At 46.6% G+C, this 19,962-nt stretch overlaps 1 protein-coding gene across 1 annotated transcript in view; it reads left to right on the top strand.

The window, feature by feature from the left end:
• The first annotated feature begins 2,242 nt into the window (after positions 1-2,242).
• Positions 2,243-19,962, top strand: part of LOC118104599 (matrilin-4-like) — a 27,201-nt gene continuing 9,481 nt past the window's right edge. The window contains exon 1 of the mRNA XM_047339298.1: positions 2,243-2,327. Within this exon, the coding sequence (XP_047195254.1) occupies positions 2,243-2,327 (85 nt within the window). The remainder of the gene's footprint in view (positions 2,328-19,962) is intronic.

Raw genomic sequence — 19,962 nt, 5'->3', positions numbered from 1 at the left:
ACGGATTTCTTTGTCTTCATCACATCTATTCATCAAGTGGGCAACTAACGAAACGTGTTTTCACAATCGCCACGTTGCGTGATCTCACCAACCGGAGGCTCTTCACTGAATCCCAGTAAACTCTGGACTCACTGGCGAAGAGAACATCGACCTACTGGCTCCAAGTACACACACACACACACACACACACACACACACACACACACACACACACACACACACACACACACACACACACACACACACACACTGGTTTTGTGTGAGTTTTTAAAGTGAATATAAAGTTGAAGAGCTTGTGTTTGACCTTCATTTGGGCACAAAAGCCATGAACTGGGTGGAGATACAGAGTGCTGCTTCAAGCTGCTGACTGATGTGCTCAGTGTTGCATCTATAAAGTTCTGTAATTCATTTCCAGCCTTTATAGCGTAGACATGATACTAGATGTTGAGTTTCCTTCTCTTAGTGGCAGGGGGTTGAAGGACACATGAACTTTTACAAGCATGATGATTCACTTTTAATGTAGTTGATTGGTCTGAGTGTAGATCAGGAAATGCTCAAGTTGCAAAAATACTTTTTTATTCAATGTTTGTTTATGGCTATGCAGGTTTATTGGTGGATTTACAAATGACATAAACCAATATTACATGAAGGGGAACTTTATTATTGTACTTGTACAATAGTCCACCTCCACACCCTTATTGGCTGGTACCCTAAAAAATATATTCATATTATTAATTTAATAATGTTCTCAATGAAATGGTTGAAACTGGCTGAATAAATGGCTGAATAAATAAAAAAGGCTACCTGTGGTCACCTGTCAGGAGAGCGAGGAGAGGCAGAGAGAGAGAGAGAGGCGAGAGAGAGAGAGAGAGAGAGAGAGAGAGAGAGAGAGAGAGAGAGCGAGAGGGCAGAGAGAGAGAGGCGGAGAGAGAGAGAGAGAGAGACAGAGAGAGAGGCGGAGAGAGAGAGAGAGAGAGAGAGAGAGAGAGAGAGAGAGAGAGCCTATTGTCCTTCACCTGAAGTTTTTACTTTTAATGAAACTACTTCCTTCCTGAGGTTTCTGATGGGATCACTGTATTTCCTTGTATATAAGTAGTCCTGTGTACTCAAATAAATACCAGTACTACAAACTATGAAGAATAAATTAATTGATTCAGTCGACAGAAACGCTGGAGTGCTTTTATTTGAAAATGGGTAGGCTACAGGAAGTGTTGCAAATATTTGTGTTTGTGATGTTTTCAACAGATAAACATTGAAACTGGTGAGAAAGATCATTTCACTGTGTTCTGAAGGAAACAGACCAGTTTCCTTCTCGTTCTGCTAATAAACTGAGCGCAGAGCGAGAAGGAAACAGACCAGGTATGAACATCTAGAAAAACAGCGTGGCCTGAAGCACAACTGGCAGGCACGCGGCAGTGTAACATGGGCCAGAGGACATTTCAGAGCAAGATTGGACCCTCACACACAAGTAAGAACTATACTCCAAACATGTGAACCTCAAACTGAATCCTCAGAGAATAGACAGTGAATGATGTGTTCCTGAATAAAAGCATGTTTGTGTTTGCAGAGGTCAGGACCACAGACTGAGAGCAAGTCTCCAGGGTCCAGCTGTGTGTCTCTGAAGAGTGACATGTCCATGGAACAACCTCTAGTCTTCAGTAATGAACCTGGACCCTCACACACAGGTAAGAGACTGTTTCTGCTGTGACCTGCTCTGAAAGAGGATTAGTTTCCTCTAGTGTGGCCCCTGCATTAGGACACAGCTTCATTGAAGTTGGTGACTAATCTCTCAGAATCACTCAAAGAGCTCAGACCTCCACCAAGAACCAACACGCTCCTTGCAAACCACTTTGAGATTCCACTAGAGACTCATTTGGTTGGATCTGCAAAATTCCACACACTGGTAAACATCAGTCCTCTGAACATGTCTGTGAAGAGAACCCCCGATCTGGTTCACAGACCACAACCTTCCACAAGTTTACTACTGGTAATCTGTCGTTTTTATAATCCACTACTTGAACCAGCCAACACACAAACATGCCAGGTGAAAACAAAACCTCCTTGACAGAAGTAATGACAACCTGTGACTGGGACATGAGTTATCCAGAAATGTCTTCACAGAGAGAGAGAGTCATGTTTCTGAGGAGGAGCAATTCGTCCTGCTGTGCCGTGTCAGGGCGTCTGAAGGATCCAGTCTCCACCAGCTGGCTGGACACTGGTTCTGCAGACAGTGCATCACCTCATGCCAGGACCAGTCTGGTTCTTTGGGGGCTCTCCTGTCCCCAGTGTGGACAAGATCCAGAACGGAGCTGGAGCTCAGACAGCCGGTCAGAGCAGCACTGTACATGTGTCTGCTGATGTCTTCATGACAACAGCACATGTGGTTTTATTTTGTTCCTTCATACAGCATCAGCATTTAACATCGTTATAAAAGCACAAAGTTAAAGCTTTTATTTTCTGTAGTTTCTGTATCTGATGAAAACAATCAGCCCAGATTCTCAGATTCTCTGTCTCAGACATTGTTTCTTGTCTTTCAGCAGATGTGGTCTTAGGAGGTTTCAGATGAACATAAAAGCTCCAGTGTGAGGAGGGAGATGTGAACATGTGGCTGAAGGAGCTGATGAAACAGGAAGTGAACCACTCCTCAACAGGATCTACACTGAGCTCTACATCACAGAGGGACAGAGTGAAGAGGGTTAATACTCAACATGAGGTGAGGCAGCTTGAGGCGGCTTCCAAGATGAAGAGCCTCCCACTGACCTCCCATCAAGTGCCACGACATCTTTAAAGCCTCAACTGACCAGCAGAGCAGCATCAGAGTCGTCCTGACCAACGGCGTCGCTGGCGTTGGAAAAACCTTCTCGGTGCAGAAGTTCGCTCTGGACTGGGCCGAGGGTTTAGAAAACCAAGATGTGGGTCTGCTGACTGTGCTTTCGTTCAGGGAAGGCTGAACCTGGTGAAGGACCAGCAGCGTCTTCTCACGCTGCTCCGTGTTTTCCATCCAGCGTTACAAGCTCACGGCAGAGGCGCTCGCTGTCTGTAAACCTTTGTTCATCTTTGGCCTGGATAGCAGACTCCTCTGGACTTCAACCACAGGAGCTTGTGTCTGATGTCACACAGAGGTCATCAGTCAACGTGCTGCTGACAAACCTCATCCGGGGGGAATCTGCTTCCCTCGGCTCTCGTCTGGATAACCTCAGACCTGCGGCGTGTCAGTCCCTCCTACATGTGTTGACAGAGTCACAGAAGTACGAGGCTTCACTGGCCTTGAAGGAGGAAGTACTTCAGGAGGAGATTCAGTGATGAAGAGCTGTGCAGCAGAATCATCTCACACATCAAGACGTCCAGAGCCTCCACATCATGTGTCCAAATCCCAGTCTTCTGCTGGATCAGTGCTACAGTTCTGGAGCACATATTTGACCACAGACCAGAGAGAGAGCTGCCCAAGACCTGACTGACCTGTACTCACACTTCCTGCTGGTTCAGACAAAGAGGAAGAACAGAATGCGGTGAGGGACATGGGACGACTCCACAGCAGCTGACGGAGGCTGACAGGGACGTTCTCCTGAAGCTGGGGAGGCTGGCGTTTGAACATCTGGAGGAAGGAAGCATCATGTTTATTCTATCAAAGAAGGCCTGGGCCCAGTGTGGTCTTAATGTCACAGAGGCCTCGGTGTACTCGGAGTTTGTACTGAGGTCTTCGAGAAGAGAGTGTGTGATCTTCCAGAAATCAGTCTGCTGCTTTTGTTCATCTGAGCGTTCAGGGTTTCTGGCTGCATTACATGTTCCTGTTACACCAAGAGGAACACAGGAGAACTCCCAGCAACTTCTTGGGAACATGGGGACACAGACAGTACCTTCTCCCTGGATGACCTCCTGAAGAGAACCATGAAGAAATCCCTCCCACCAGTACAAATGGTCATCTGGACCTGTTTGTTCGCTTCATTCCCACCCGGCCCTCAGTCTGGAGGCCCGGCCAAGAGAGTCTTGAGGCCTGCTGGGCCGGACAGGAACAATCCAGAGATCATCAGAGAGTCATCAACAACCTGAAGGAGATGAAGTGATGACATTTCTCTGACAGAAGCATCAACATCTTCCACTGTCTGACTGAGATGAACGACCACTCAGTTCATCCCAACTTAGAATCAAGAAAGAAGTTCCTGACGTCAGAGAACAAATCAGAGGATAAACTCTCTGTCATCACTGCTCAGCTCTGGCCTACATGCTGCAGATGTCAGAGGAGGTTCTGGATGAGTTGGACCTGAAAGAAGTTCAACATCAGACCAGGGTCGACGGAGACTGATCAGCTGTGAGGAACTGCAGGAAGGCTCTGTGAGTCCAGACATGATCAATAACATGTTCAATCAGTGGAGATGAGTAGTTCTTCAAATCCACTCAGTGTTAAATGGTTCTCAGTGTTTGAGGCAGCATGGTGTTGCAGTGGTCAACACTGTTGAGTGCAACCTTTCTGTGAGGAGGAGGTTCTCCTGGTGTCTGCAGGGTTTTCTCTGGGTTCTCAGCTTCCTCCACAAACCCAAAGACACGTGTGTGTGTGTGTGTGTGTGTGTGTGTGTGTGTGTGTGTGTGTGTGTGTATATATATACAGTTTATACAATAATCAACACATCATACCAGGGTATATATATAAATATATATATGAGCAAACAGCTAGCACAGTGTGAGGAGACGATCACTGAATCAGTGTTTTGGATGAGAATCACTGACGGTTCCTTTAAACTGAAGAAGTAGTAAATATAGTTTCTTCTTCTTTCTTGTCAGAAACTGGTCCCCACCCTGCGTTTATGCGCCACCACCAACCAGTGCAGTGTCCGTCCTCAGGTTCCTGACATGTGGACTTCACAATAATATGGGGTCACTGTGACCTTTGACAGCTGACCACTGAAATCTAATCAGTTTATCTTTGAGTCAAAATGTGAAGAAATCCCTAAAGAACCGGAGCTTGAGATATCATGTTCAGGAGCCATGAACATGTTCTGTGACTGCTTGACCTTTGACCTTTGACCTTTGACACCTGAATCTCTAATGAGTTTCTCTGTTAGTCTGAATGAACGCTTGGACCAAAATCTGAAGGATTCTCTTGAGGATTTTTAACAAAAGGGGATTTACCAAGGTGAGGTCAAATGATCACGTTTTGTATGAATGATGTGTTTCTGATTTAATTCTCACAGATTTGATATTTTCTTTAATTACAGACTCGGTAGTTGTCAGCTCTCAGAGACTCACTGTGAAGTCGTGGTCTCAGCTCTGAAGTCAGACCCCTCACATCTGAAGGGAGCTTGGATCTGGTGACAACAAGCTGCAGGATTCAGGAGTGAAGCTGCTGTGTTCTGGACTGGAGAGTCCCAAACTGTCGACTGGAAGCTCTGAGGTCCTTAAATCTTGTTCACCTTTCAGACTTTCTTTCTTATTAGGTCGTATTTATTTAAATTGTCTCGGATTCTGCTCTGCTCCTGTCCTCAGTCATCTGTCCCTCACCCAGCCTGTCAGTCACGTCCACCTCATCCAACTCCATTCACCTGCACTCACCTGCTCCTGATCACTAAAAGTGTCCAGTAAATAACATGTGGACTGAGGCCGAGCACTCGTCCTCCTCAGGTTTCAGAATAAGACACATTCTTATTGAAACCGTTGGACGGTTGTTAAGTATAGAAACAAACAGGAAGTGACTGTCAGGGAGCCATCACTTTAAACAGTGTTTAATTACAAACCTGCTCAGTGACCAAGCACAGAGAAGAAGGAGATGAATGAAACAATGGTCCAACATGTCTGATCTGATATTTATCTTCAGGTCACAGACTGGACTGAGGTCAGCAGCATGTTGAGAGTCTGTGTTGACATGACGATCCACAACAACAGGAGGACACATTCTAATATTCATATTTCTTTATCCAGGTTGAGCTGCAGACTGTCAGAGATCAGCTGTTCTTCTCTGGCTTCGGCTCTGAGGTCAAGCCCCTCTCATCTGAGAAAGGCTGGATCCTGATGTAACAACCTGCAGGACTCAGGAGTGAAGGAGCTGTGTATTTTCTACAGAGTCCAACCTGTGGAGCTGGAGACTCTGAGGTCAGTTCACTGACTGACTTTTGTAGATCTCATATCTATAAACAGCATTTATACACAATTTATCTCATTTAATTCTAATTTAACATAATTCCTCTTCATACATAACTTGAATCCCATTCATTAATTTGTGACATTTTAAATATTCAGCTACTTGTTAAAACACTGAGTTTAGTTCTGGATTTCTAAAGCTGATCTGCAGGACAGGGCCGGGTCCCAAATAATGTATTTGTTCCTGAATCGGACTCGTTTTTAGTCAACATGTCTGTTCATATTTATCTTCCATGTTATGAGTCTGTGTGACATCAATATGTGTCTGTTATTTTCACACATGAACTCAGTTTAATTTACAGTTAAGTTTTATTCTTATCCAGGTTGAAGGACTGCAGACTGTCGGAGATCAGCTGTTCTTCTCTGGCTTCAGCTCTGGTCAAACCCCTCTCATCTGAGACAACTGGATCTGAGATACAACGACCTGCAGGACTCCAGAGGTGAAGGAGCTGCTTGATCTACAGCAGAGTTCAACCTGTCGACTGGAGACTCTGAGGTCAGTAGATGGTTGGAGTCAGTCACGCTGCTTTCATCAGTATGTTACTAAACACAGTCAGTATCACAGATCCAGGGTCTGTGCTACCAGAAAGCAGTTTGTGGTTATCAGGTTAACTTCAGGTTTAGTTTTTCAGTCTCTGACTCGTCCACTTCTTGAGTAAATCACCATGGTAACTTCTGATGAGCGGCTAACCTGCTCCAGGTTAAGTTGGAGTCAACCCGTATTGACTCCGCCCACTGACCACAGTGACTCTCACTGTTGTGTGGTGCACACTCTCTTAAAGGGGCAGGGATAAGGGAAGTTTAAATCAACGTCTGGTTGGTTCAGTTGATCTCCTAACTCACCCAGAACATCTCAATCTCTCCAGACTCATCCTGTCACCAAAACACCAGATACTCAGTCAGCTTCCTGAAAGATAGGTCCATGTGTTTCTATTGAGGAGTGATGTCAGGGTGTCCACCACAGTGTGTGTCCTCAGAGACAGTGAGACAGTGTGTGTCCTCAGGGCAGTGTGTCCTCAGAGACAGTGAGACAGTGTGTGTCCTCAGAGACAGTGAGGCAGTGTGTGTCTCAGAGACAGTGAGACAGTTGTGTCTCCAGAGACAGTCTGTGTCCTCCGTCAGTGAGACAGTGTGTGTCCACAGAGACAGTGTGTCCCCAGGAGCAGTGAGTCAGTGTGTGTCTCAGAGTCAGTGTGTGTCCTTAGACAGTGTGTGTCCTCAGGGCAGTGAGTCAGTGTGTGTCCTCCAGAGACAGTGAATAGTGTGTGTCCTCCAGTCAGTGTGTCCTCATGGAGCAGTGTGTGTCCTCAGAGACAGTGAGTAAGTGTGTGTCCTCAGAGACAGTGAGTCAGTGTGTGTCCTCAGAGACAGTGTGTCCTCAGAGTCAGTGAGACAGTGTGTGTCCTCAGAGACAGTGTTTGTCCTCAGAGACAGTGTGTCCTCAGAGACAGTGTGTGTCCTCAGAGACAGTGTGTGTGTCCTCAGAGTCAGTGAGACAGTGTGTCCTTAAAGACAGTGAGATAAGGTGTGTGTCCCCAGAGTCAGTGTGTGTCCTCAGAGACAGTGTGTGTCCTCAGAGTCAGTGAGACATTGTGTGTCCTCAGAGACAGTGAGACAGTGTGTGTCCTCAGAGTCAGTGTGTCCTCAGAGACAGTGTGTTTCCTCAGATACAGTGAGACACTGTGTGTCTTCAGAGACAGTGAGACAGTGTGTGTCCTCAGAGACAGTGTGTCCTCAGAGACAGTGAGTCAGTTTGTGTCCTCAGAGACAGTCTGTGTCCTCAGAGTCAGTGAGACAGTGTGTGTCCACAGAGACAGTGTGTCCCCAGAGACAGTGAGTCAGTGTGTGTCCTCAGAGTCAGTGTGTGTCCTCATAGACAGTGTGTGTCCTCAGAGACAGTGAGTCAGTGTGTGTCCTCAGAGACAGTGAGTCAGTGTGTGTCTCAAGACAGTGTGTCCTCAGAGTCAGTGTGTCCTCATAGACAGTGTGTGTCCTCAGAGACAGTGAGTCAGTGTGTGTCCTCAGAGACAGTGTGTCCTCAGAGTCAGTGTGTGTCCTCATAGACAGTGTGTCCTCCAGAGACAGTGAGTCAGTGTGTGTGTCCTCCAGAGACAGTGTGTCCTCAGAGTCCAGTGAGACAGTGTGTGTCCTCAGGGCAGTGTTTGTCCTCAGAGGCAGTGTGACCTCAGAGACAGTGAGTCAGTGTGTCCTCAGAGACAGTGTTTGTCCTCAGAGGCAGTGTGTGTCCTCAGAGTCAGTGAGACAGTGTGTCCTCAAAGACAGTGAGATAAGGTGTGTGTCCTCAGAGTCAGTGTGTGTCCTCAGAGACAGTGAGACAGTGTGTGTCCTCAGAGACAGTGAGACAGTGTTTGTCCTCAGATAAAGTGTGTGTGTCCTCAGAGACAGTGAGACAGTGTGTGTCCTCAGAGACAGTGTGTGTCCTCAGAGACAGTGAGTCAGTTTGTGTCCTCAGAGACAGTCTGTGTCCTCAGAGTCAGTGAGACAGTGTGTGTCATCAGATACAGTGTGTGTGTCCTCAGAGACAGGGAGACAGTGTGCGTCCTCGGAGTCAGTGAGACAGTGTGTGTCCTCAGAGACAGTGTGTGTCCTCAGAGTCAGAGAGACAGTGTGTGTCCTCAGAGACAGTGTGTGTCCTCAGAGTCAGTGAGACAGTGTTTGTCCTCAGATTCAGTGAGACAGTGTGTGTCTCCCAGAGACAGTGTGTCCTCAGAGTCCAGTGAGACAGTGTGTCCTCCAGAGTCAGTGAGAGTGTGTGTGTGGGTCAAGTCCAGTGTGTGTCCTCAGAGACAGTGGCAGTCTTTGTCCTCAGATACAGTGTGTGTGTCCTCAGAGACAGGAGACAGTGTGGGTCCTCAGAGTCAGTGAGACAGTGTGTTTCTCAGAGACAGTGTGTGTCCTCAGAGTCAGTGAGACAGTGTGTGTCCTCAGGGGGCAGTGTTTGTCCTCAGAGACAGTGTCCTCAGAGACAGTGAGTCAGTGTGTCCTCAAGACAGTGAGATAAGGTGTGTGTCCTCAGAGACAGGGAGACAGTGTGCGTCCTCTCGGAGTCAGTGGTCAGTGTGTCCTCAGAGTCATTGTGTGTCCTCAGAGTCATTGTGTGTCCTCAGGGCCAGTTTGTGTCCTCAGAGTCAGTGCAGTCAGTGTGTGTCCTCAGAGACAGTGTGTGTCCTCAGTCAGTGCAGTCAGTTTGTGTCCTCAGAGACTGTGTGTCCTCAGAGTCAGTGAGACTGTTGTGTCCTCAGAGACAGTGTGTGTCCTCAGACTCAGTGAGACAATTGTGTCCTCAAAGACAGTGTGTGTCCTCAGAATCAGTGAGGCAGTGTGTTTCCTCAGGGTCAGTGTGTGTCCTCAGAGTCAGTGAGACAGTGTGTGTTCTCAGAGACAGTGAGACAGTGTGTGTCCTCAGAGTCAATTAGACAGTGTGTGTCCTCAGAGACAGTGTTTGTCCTCAGAGACAGTGTGTCCTCAGAGACAGTGAGTCAGTGTGTCCTCAAAGACAGTGAGATAAGGTGTGTGTCCTCAGAGACAGGGAGACAGTGTGCGTCCTCGGAGTCAGTGAGTCAGTGTGTGTCCTCAGAGTCATTGTGTGTCCTCAGAGACAGTTTGTGTCCTCAGAGTCAGTGCAGTCAGTGTGTGTCCTCAGAGACAGTGTGTGTCCTCAGTCAGTGCAGTCAGTTTGTGTCCTCAGAGACTGTGTGTCCTCAGAGTCAGTGAGACTGTTGTGTCCTCAGAGACAGTGTGTCCTCGAGTCAGTGAGACAATTGTGTCCTCAAAGACAGTGTGTCTCAGAATCAGTGAGGCAGTGTGTTTCCTCCCAGGGTCAGTGTGTGTCTCAGAGTCAGTGAGACAGTGTGTGTCCTCAGAGACAGTGAGACAGTGTGTCCTCAGAACAGTGAGACAGTGTGTGTCCTCAGAAGTCAATTAGACAGTGTGTGTCCTCAGACACAGTGTGTGTCCTCAGAGACAGTGAGACAGTGTGTGTCCTCAGAAGACTGTGTCCTCAGAGACAGTGAGACAGTGTGTCCTCAGAGACAGTGAGACAGTGTGTCCTCAGGAGCAGTGTATTATCCCCAGTCAGTGAGGCAGTGTCCTCCAGAGACAGGAGACAGTGTGTCCTCAGAGACAGAGGGAGACAGTGTGTGTCTCAAGTCCAGTGAGACAGTGTGTGTCCTCAGATAAAGTGAGACAGTGTGTGTCCTCAGATAAAGTGTGTGTGTCCTCAGAGTCAGTGAGACAGTGTTTGTCCTCTGAGTCAGTGAGACAGTGTGTGTCCTCAGAGTCAGTGAGACAGTGTGTGTCCCCATTCAGTGAGACAGTGTGTGTCCTCAGAGACAGTGAGACAGTGTGTGCCCTCAGAGTCAGTGAGACAGTGTGTGTCCTCCAGAGTCCAGTGAGACAGTGTATTGCCCTCAGAGTCAGTGAGACAGTGTGTGTCCTCAGAGTAAGTGAGACAGTGTGTCCTCAGAGTCAGTGAGACAGTGTCCTCAGAGACAGTGAGGCAGTGTCCTCAGAGTCAGTGGGTGTCCTCAGACAGTGAGACAGTGTGTGTCCTCAGAGTCAGTGAGACAGTGTGTGTGTCCTCAAAGTCAGTGAGACAGTGTGTGTGTCCTCAAAGTCAGTGAGACAGTGTGTCCTCAGAGTCAGTGAGACAGTGTGTGTCCTCAGAGACCGTGAGACAGTGTGTGTCCTCAGAGACAGTGTGTCCTCAGAGACAGTGAGACAGTGTGTCCTCAGAGACAGTGAGACAGTGTGTGTCCTCAGAGACAGTGAGGCAGTGTGTGTCCTCAGAGACAGTGAGACAGTTTGTGTCCTCAGAGACAGTCTGTGTCCTCAGAGTCAGTGAGACAGTGTGTGTCCACAGAGACAGTGTGTCCCCAGAGACAGTGAGTCAGTGTGTGTCCTCAGAGTCAGTTTGTGTCCTCATAGACAGTGTGTGTCCTCAGAGACAGTGAGTCAGTGTGTGTCCTCAGAGACAGTGAGTCAGTGTGTGTCCTCAGAGTCAGTGTGTGTCCTCATAGACAGTGTGTGTCCTCAGAGACAGTGAGTAAGTGTGTGTCCTCAGAGACAGTGAGGTCAGTGTGTGTCCTCAGAGACAGTGTGTCCTCAGAGTCCAGTGAGACAGTGTGTGTCCTCAGAGACAGTGTTTGTCCTCAGAGACAGTGTGTCCTCAGAGACAGTGTTTGTCCTCAGAGACAGTGTGTGTCCTCAGAGTCAGTGAGGCAGTGTGTCCTCCAAGGAACAGTGAGATAAGGTGTGTCCCCAGAGTCAGTGTGTGTCCTCAGAGACAGTGTGTGTCCTCAGAGTCAGTGAGACATTGTGTGTCCTCAGAGACAGTGAGACAGTGTGTCCTCAGAGTCAGTGTGTCCTCAGAGACAGTGTGTTTCCTCAGATACAGTGAGACACTGTGTGTCTTCAGAGACAGTGAGACAGTGTGTGTCCTCAGAGACAGTGTGTGTCCTCAGAGACAGTGAGTCAGTTTGTGTCCTCAGAGACAGTGTGTGTCCTCAAGTCAGTGAGACAGTGTGTGTCCACAGAGACAGTGTGTCCCCAGAAGACAGTGAGTCGGTGTGTGTCCACTCCAGAGTCAGTGTGTGTCTCATGAACAGTGTGTGTCCTCAGAGACAGTCAGTCAGTGTGTGTCCTCAGAGACAGTGAGTCAGTGTGTCCTCCAGAGACAGTGTGTCCTCAGAGTCAGTGTATTGTCACTCATAGACAGTGTGTGTCCTCAGAGACAGTGAGTCAGTGTGTGTCTCAAGTCAGTGTGTCCTCATAGACAGTGTGTGTCCTCAGAGACAGTGAGTCAGTGTGTGTCCTCAGAGACAGTGTGTCCTCAGAGTCAGTGAGACAGTGTGTGTCCTCAGAGACAGTGTTTGTCCTCAGAGGCAGTGTGACCTCAGAGACAGTGAGTCAGTGTGTGTCCTCAGAGACAGTGTTTGTCCTCAGAGACAGTGTGTGTCCTCAGAGTCAGTGAGACAGTGTGTCCTCAAAGACAGTGAATAAGGTGTGTGTCCTCAGAGTCAGTGTGTGTCCTCAGAGACAGTGAGACAGTGTGTGTCCTCAGAGACAGTGAGACCAGTGTTTGTCCTCCAGATAAAGTGTGTGTCCTCCAGAGACAGTGAGACAGTGTGTGTCCTCAGAGACAGTGTGTCCTCAGAGACAGTGAGTCAGTTTGTGTCCTCAGAGACAGTGTGTCCTCAAAAGTCAGTGAGACAGTGTGTGTCATCCAGATACGAGTGTGTGTCCTCAGGGAACAGGGAGACAGTGTGCGTCCTCGGAGTCAGTGAGACAGTGTGTGTCCTCAGAACAGTGTCCTCAGAGTCAGAGACAGTGTGTGTCCTCAGAGACAGTGTGTGTCCTCCAGAGTCAGTGAGACAGTGTGTGTCCTCAGATTCAGTGAGACAGTGTGTGTCCTCAGAGACAGTGTGTGTCCTCAGAGTCAGTGAGACAGTGTGTGTCCTCAGAGTCAGTGAGCAGTGTGTGTGCGTCAGAGTCAGTGTGTGTCCTCAGAGACAGTGAGACAGTCTTTGTCCTCAGATACAGTGTGTGTGTCCTCAGAGACAGGGAGACAGTGTGGGTCCTCAGAGTCAGTGAGACAGTGTGTGTCCTCAGAGTCAGTGAGACAGTGTGTGTCGTCAGAGTCAGTGTGTGTCCTCAGAGACAGTGAGACAGTCTTTGTCCTCAGATACAGTGTGTGTGTCCTCAGAGACAGGGAGACAGTGTGGGTCCTCAGAGTCAGTGAGACAGTGTGTTTCCTCAGAGACAGTGTGTGTCCTCAGTCAGTGAGACAGTGTGTGTCCTCAGATACAGTGTGTCTCCTCAGAGTCAGTGAGACAGTGTGTGTCCTCAGAGACAGTGTTTGTCCTCAGAGACAGTGTGTCCTCAGAGACAGTGAGTCAGTGTGCGTCCTCGGAGTCAGTGAGTCAGTGTGTGTCCTCAGAGTCATTGTGTGTCCTCAGAGTCATTGTGTGTCCTCAGAGACAGTTTGTGTCCTCAGAGTCAGTGCAGTCAGTGTGTGTCCTCAGAGACAGTGTGTGTCCTCAGTCAGTGCAGTCAGTTTGTGTCCTCAGAGACTGTGTGTCCTCAGAGTCAGTGAGACTGTTGTGTCCTCAGAGACAGTGTGTGTCCTCAGACTCAGTGAGACAATTGTGTCCTCAAAGACAGTGTGTGTCCTCAGAATCAGTGAGGCAGTGTGTTTCCTCAGGGTCAGTGTGTGTCCTCCAGAGTCAGTGAGACAGAGTGTGTATTGTCTCAGGGAACCGAGTGAGACAGTGTGTCCTCCAGAGTCAATTAGACAGTGTGTGTGTCCTCAGGGCAGTGTGTCCTCAGAGACAGTGAGACAGTGTGTCCTCCCGGGAATGTGTGTCCTCAGAGACAGTGAGACAGTGTGTCCTCAGAGACAGTGAGACAGTGTGTGTCCTCAGAGACAGTGTGTGTCCCCAGAGTCAGTGAGACAGTGTGTGTCCTCAGAGACAGGGAGACAGTGTGTGTCCTCAGAGACAGGGAGACAGTGTGTGTCCTCAGAGTCAGTGAGACAGTGTGTGTCCTCAGATAAGTGAGACAGTGGTAATGACCACTCAGATAAAGTGTGTGTCCTCAGAGTCCAGTGAGACAGTGTTTGTCCTCTGGTCAGTGAGACAGTGTGTGTCACTCAGAGTCAGTGAGACAGTGTGTCCTCATTCAGTGAGACAGTGTGTGTCCTCAGAGACAGTGAGACAGTGTGTGCCCTCAGAGTCAGTGAGACAGTGTGTGTCCTCAGAGTCAGTGAGACAGTGTGTGCCCTCAGAGTCAGTGAGACAGTGTGTGTCCTCAGAGTAAGTGAGACAGTGTGTGTCCTCAGAGTCAGTGAGACAGTGTGTGTCCTCAGAGACAGTGAACAGTGTCTGTCCTCATCAATAGTGAGACGTGTGTGTCCTCGCAGACAGTGTGTGTCCTCAGAGACAGTGTGTCCTCAGAGTCAGTGAGACAGTGTGTCCTCAGACAGTGAGACAGTGTGTGTCCTCAGAGAACAGTGTGTCCTCAAAGACAGTAAGACAGTGTGTGTCTCAAGTCAGTGAGACAGTGTGTGTCCTCAGGAACAGTGAGACAGTGTGTGTCCTCAGAGACAGTGTGTGTCCTCCAGGGAGTCAGTGTGTGTCCTCAGAGACAGTGAGACAGTGTGTGTCCTCAGAGACAGTGTGTCCTCAGAGTCAGTGTGTGTTCTCAGAGACAGTGAGACAGTGTGTGTCCTCAGAAACAGTGTGTCCTCAGAGACAGTGAGACAGTGTGTGTCCTCAGAGACAGTGAGACAGTGTGTGTCCTCAGAGTCAGTGTGTGTCCTCAGAGACAGTGAGACAGTGTGTGTCTTCCACTCGTCTTGTTAGTAACCAACAGATTCAGATCTCGTGGCCTCGAGTTGTTATCTCGTTCACACGTTATTATGTCGGCAGTCACGTAATATATTTTTACCAAATGCCTGGGCGCTGTAACTTACACATTGACCACAGTCCCCAGATGTTTCACCAGCTGTTCTTCCTGCATTTAGCAGCTGTAGCTGAGGATTTCTTTTATTCTGAATATGTGTTTGTTCTCTCTGATTTTTATTATAGAACAGTTTGATCCTGGTTGTGAAATGAGGCTCTGCTGTCAGTCAAACTGTCCATGTGTCTGTGATTGGTCTTACACAGTAAACCCCGCCCCTTTTATGTGCACGCTCAGATCTCGTTGAGGAAAACCTGGGTTCACTTAACGAGTTGATAACCAGCGTCTTATTCTTGACCTTAGCCTGACTGTGTCTGTCAGGTTCAGTTGAGCTGGATCTCCCAGAAAGATCTCTGGACATGTTGAAGTGTCTTCGTAGTTCCGGGCCTCAGTGTTTCCTCAGTGAAGCTGTGAGAGGACAATGAGGACAGACGTCAGGGTGGACAGAGACACAGAGAGACAACAGTCGGCCAATCAGGCGAGCCACAGCTGCTTGGGATCATTTGATTGAGTTGACGTGAAGACGACAGTTGTTGTTGTTTTCATGTGAACAGGAAATGGCTGGACCACAGCTGACAGCCTCACACGAGAACAGAGACAGTGTCGTCTTCATCTGATCTGGAACGGTTTGTTCTCTCACTTCATCAGTGAAGAACTGATCAGGTGGATCTTTGTCACAGCTCTGAGACCCAGTGGGACTGAAGCCTCTCCTCATCACCATAGTAACCAGGGAGCTCTTTATACAGAGCAGAACCTCTGCTGAGGTGCATCTGTCTCATCTGGTCCCAGTTTGTCAGAAGCAGATGTTCATCAACACACAGTCAAACATGTCTTCACCTGTAACAGCCCAGTAAATCCACCTCTCAGTGTCCACTCTGCACTTTGACATGCAGAGGAAACACATAGCTCTTCGCGTGTTCATTCCAACACGTGAACATGAAGCAGAGAGGAAGCTGCTCCACCTCCTGAACAGGACTGAAGTCCCTGCTGCTCTTTCTACTGGATGTGCTGCATCACTGACTCACAGCTGATGAAGTGAGTCTCTGTAACACTGATGTCTTCTTCTCTCAACAGTTGGTGGTGATCTTTGTGAAGGTGAGTGTGAAGGACAGTGTGTGTGGACGGAGGCTGAGCTGTGTCCTGAGGATCAGAGGCTGAAGCAGCAGCAGCTTGTGTGTAGTCTCAATCTACACAACCCTAATCTGCATGTGTTTGTGAGATGAAGCCGGAGCACCTGGAGAAAACACGGGGAGAACATGCAGACTCCACACAGAAGACCCCATCTGAACCGGATTCAAACCAGCAACCTTCCTGCCCGATTGTGTTTATTCACATGAAGAGTGTGTTTATTGAAATGACACAACACAAGCAGAATATATAAACCCTCTGTAAAGAGTCACATACAGTGTATTTAAGTTTGTCTTTATTATTGTCCACCTTTGTCCCTCAGTATGTCTCCATGTGTGTAGAACCACATTCTGTGTATATGTTTGTTTATGATCTTAAAGTTCACGTTCACGTCACAAATTGATTTAGTTCCACAAGTAAAACACATTGAAATCACTTTGAGTTTAAAATCAGAGTTTTGTCTTTGACACAAAAGATCAAAACTCTGGACTTAAAAATGGGACGTTTTCATTTCTGCATCAGGTGCAGAGCGGTGGTGGCTTTTCTACTTTTGACCCACAGGTGGCGCTGTAGTATAACAGCAGCACATCCCAGTCAAAGCATAAGTCATGTCCTGAATCCAGATGTTCACTTTAACACTGAGTCCTGACTGTGAGCGTCTCCTGGGACTGAGCCGTACAATGTTAGTTTTCATGATGTTTAAATGAGCCTCAGAAACTCTGGAATCAAACTCGTCTTCATCATGTGAACACGATGAAGACGTGTTTCCCTTCTGGGAATGGTCTGATCCGTCAATAGTTTGTTAAATGTAAAACTCCCAAACTGCCCAACTCCATCAAATGAAGCCGAGCTCAAACCCCATGTTTCCTCCTGTGATTTGAAGGTTGTTATATTTTCGTGTTGGAGCTGAATGTGTGACTCCATCTGCAGAACTCTGCCACGTCATGTCACATTGCACAGTCGGTACAGTGTCAGCTTTATAGATCTAGAAATACAGCTGCATTGTGATCGATGTTTGACCGTTATTATTTCAATAATTGCTGAGATTTGCATCCTTCTTTTCTCTGACTAGACAGTGTTCGATGTATAAAATGATCCAAGTAGAAACAGTCACAGTGTTGACCACAGGTGTCAGCAAAGAGCCAGAGTACCTGGCTGCAGACAACATGGTTTTCCCATCAAGTCTAAACTGGATTCACTGGAATTCCCACCATAGAAACTACTTCCTATGAAAACAAAACATAAAACTGATGTGAGTGTAAATTCTATTTCACGAAAACTTGACCAAAGCCTTGATCATCTTTTCATTGGATGAGTTTGACATGTAAGTTGTCAGTTAGTGTTTTATTCACATACAGTATAAAACAAGTTGATCTCAAAGCTTATTGGAGAATCGTGACGTTAAAAAAACAGTTTTTATTTGCTTCAAAGAAAAACACACGTTTGTTTAAGTATAAACACAAAATACTAAACTCTAACACATGAAGGAAGAAAACCATAGAAAATAGAGTTCTTTAATATACATTTATTATCTGTTTGCCAATATGAAAAGTTTTATTTTATAGAATTAACAATTCAGAAAAGATTTATTTTTAATGTTTTACTTAATTTTAAATTCTCTATTCGAGCGCTGTATACTTGGTTGTATCTGTGAGTAAGAAGTTATTGGTTAAACTGTCAAATATCAAGTCTCAATTACATTTCTTTGTGATAAGAGTTTGACAATGAGGACATTTTCTTTTTTGACATTCAACATTTTACGTCTTAATTTGGCAAAAGTCTGAATGGATCAGCTCAACTTTTCATACTGTATATTTTACTCAAACATGTAAAAACTACATCGTCTTTTTAAAATTCAAACGTGAAACCATTCCCAGGAAGAAGAAGAAGATAATGCCGGCAGGGTAATTTAATATCTTGTTGTTTGGCTCCATCTACTGGCAAAGGTGCGACATGACAGTTGGGAGAATAACTATATATTAATAGCTGAACCTTATTCCACATATTAACAAGAAAGAAACAGATTCAGACGTTTTTAACTGTTTTCAAGTATTTCAGTTTTCAGTTGGTCCCAGGAACATTCAGGCTTCGTCATGATTTACCCTGAAACACATGTTTAAACTGCAGCAGTGTTTCCTGATAAGTGACAAATCACTGCAGCATCGAGACAGATGTGGTGAAGAGAGGTCAAATAGTTGAAGTGACTAACGATCGTATCACGAAGTGAAACTCGAGCACGTGGTATACGGTGACATGTGCGTCCATGTGGATGATGGTACTGGCGATGTGTGTGCAGGGGAGAGTCAGGGGAGATCGAGGTGAAGGACCCGTGTGCCTGTGAGTCTGGTGGAGTTCCAGCAGGCGACCATGAGCAACCTGGAGCAGCTCACACAGAAACATATCCTTTCAAAAGACATCTTGAAACAAATACCTGCTCTGATATTAGAGGAAGTAAGCTGAGGTTTGTGACCATGTGAAACTAAAGAATCTTCTCGGTTTGTTGAAAAGCGATGCCTGTTGTCCCGGCAGCTGTTCCATCAGGGTGAATGATGTGTGAAGGAAAAGAAAGGCAGGACATAGAGGCACTTGAGTGGTGGTCATTCAGAAGAAGGAGAGAGAAACGCCAGATATAAATGTATTACACTTACCAACCATATAGAAATTCATCCCAACTGGTATCGAATGTGTCCAGAAACTGGGTTCCATATAAACCAGTTAGATGATGTTTCTTTGACTTTCAATGTCAGCGGTAGTGTGAATTATTCTGCTGCTGAAAATCAATAAGTCTGAATTTGTAAAGTGACAAATATCTGATGTGAAAAATACTCATGTGTGTGTTGTTTGTTACTTAATCAACTGCCCACTGGCTGGGATGACTGCTCGTCTGGAGCAGCTGGAAGACCAGCTTCTCACCAGGGAAGTGACCAGGACGCCACAAAGGAAGAAAAGGACAGAGTGAGGAAGAGGAGGAAGAGGGAGGGCACATCCTGGAGAGATCATTTAGAGCAGGAATCCAAATCCCTTCTGATCAATGGACCATCCAGTCTTTTCCTGAAGCCTTGGGGGCCTTCAGTAGATCTGCTGATCTGCACGTTGATGAGGCGACATTTATCTGACAGCTTGTGATTAGGATTCACTTTTCCTGGGTATAGATGTAAAAATAAATCATTTGTACATATTGCCTTTAAAAGACAACAGCGACAACAATCTACGATTCAAAATAAACGTTTGTATAAAATAGATGAATATTAGCAACACTATTACAGCTTTTTTATTGACCAACAGCGCCCCTGCAGCCACATGTGGTGATGACTCTGTTTGGCTCTGTGTTCGAGCGATGACACGTGTCACTCGCACAGACTGAAAATATGTACCCATGTCCTCTGCTTCCTGACCTGAAGAGCTGCAGCTGTAACAAATCCACCAAACTGTTCAGAACTCTTCATGTTTTAACAGTTTCCTGCTGAATATTGGAGATAAAGTCTGGTTTTAATAACTCAGAGTGTTTGAACTGATCTCAGTTCAGCTTCACTCTTCAGCTGCAGCTGGTTGTGACAGTTGAAGCTGACTCTCAGTCAGTTCTTCTCACGGAGATGGAACCCACTCAGCAGAGTCACAGAGAACAGACGTTCAGGGGAGAGAAAGGAAACTTTCTCATGTTCACTCACACATCAGACTCACTTTTCATGGCTGCTGCTTTCAGGTAGAAAAAGTTATAGTGTTGATTTAAATGCATGTTGTGCCAACCCTTCACAGTTTCCATGTGTCCAACCAACAATCAGAATATCCTCCAGACATCCTAATGTTACATCATCCAGATACAAACGGACCAGAGGCAGTGTTGGTATCTTTGAACTGATGGAATGATGTAGATATTAGATATAAACAGAAAAAGAAAACCACGAGCAGCAGTTTTCAACAGTCACGAACCATCCATCTGTTTCTGTTAGTTCCCTATTTATACTTGATCTGTTTTGTACGGTTTGTTAAATATGATGTATTTATAGCATTTTTTTTACCAACAGTAGAATAGTGATTAAAGAAGGGGGGGGGCAGGAGTTAGTAAAATGAAATGTTGTTACCACTCCCATTTTTCATACGTCATGGTTTTTAGTTTTCCAGGTAGAAAAGTCCTTTTTAAATCCTGTTGGGCTTCGTAGTGAGAGAAGTGTTGAAACAAAGGGAAGTGTAAAGTTTCACTGGAGCTGTGGTCTGGTGTTGATT

The sequence above is a fragment of the Hippoglossus stenolepis genome, chromosome 3 (assembly GCF_022539355.2).
Source record: "Hippoglossus stenolepis isolate QCI-W04-F060 chromosome 3, HSTE1.2, whole genome shotgun sequence".
Taxonomy (NCBI): domain Eukaryota; kingdom Metazoa; phylum Chordata; class Actinopteri; order Pleuronectiformes; family Pleuronectidae; genus Hippoglossus; species Hippoglossus stenolepis.
This window is presented reverse-complemented; position numbering and strand designations above follow the sequence as displayed.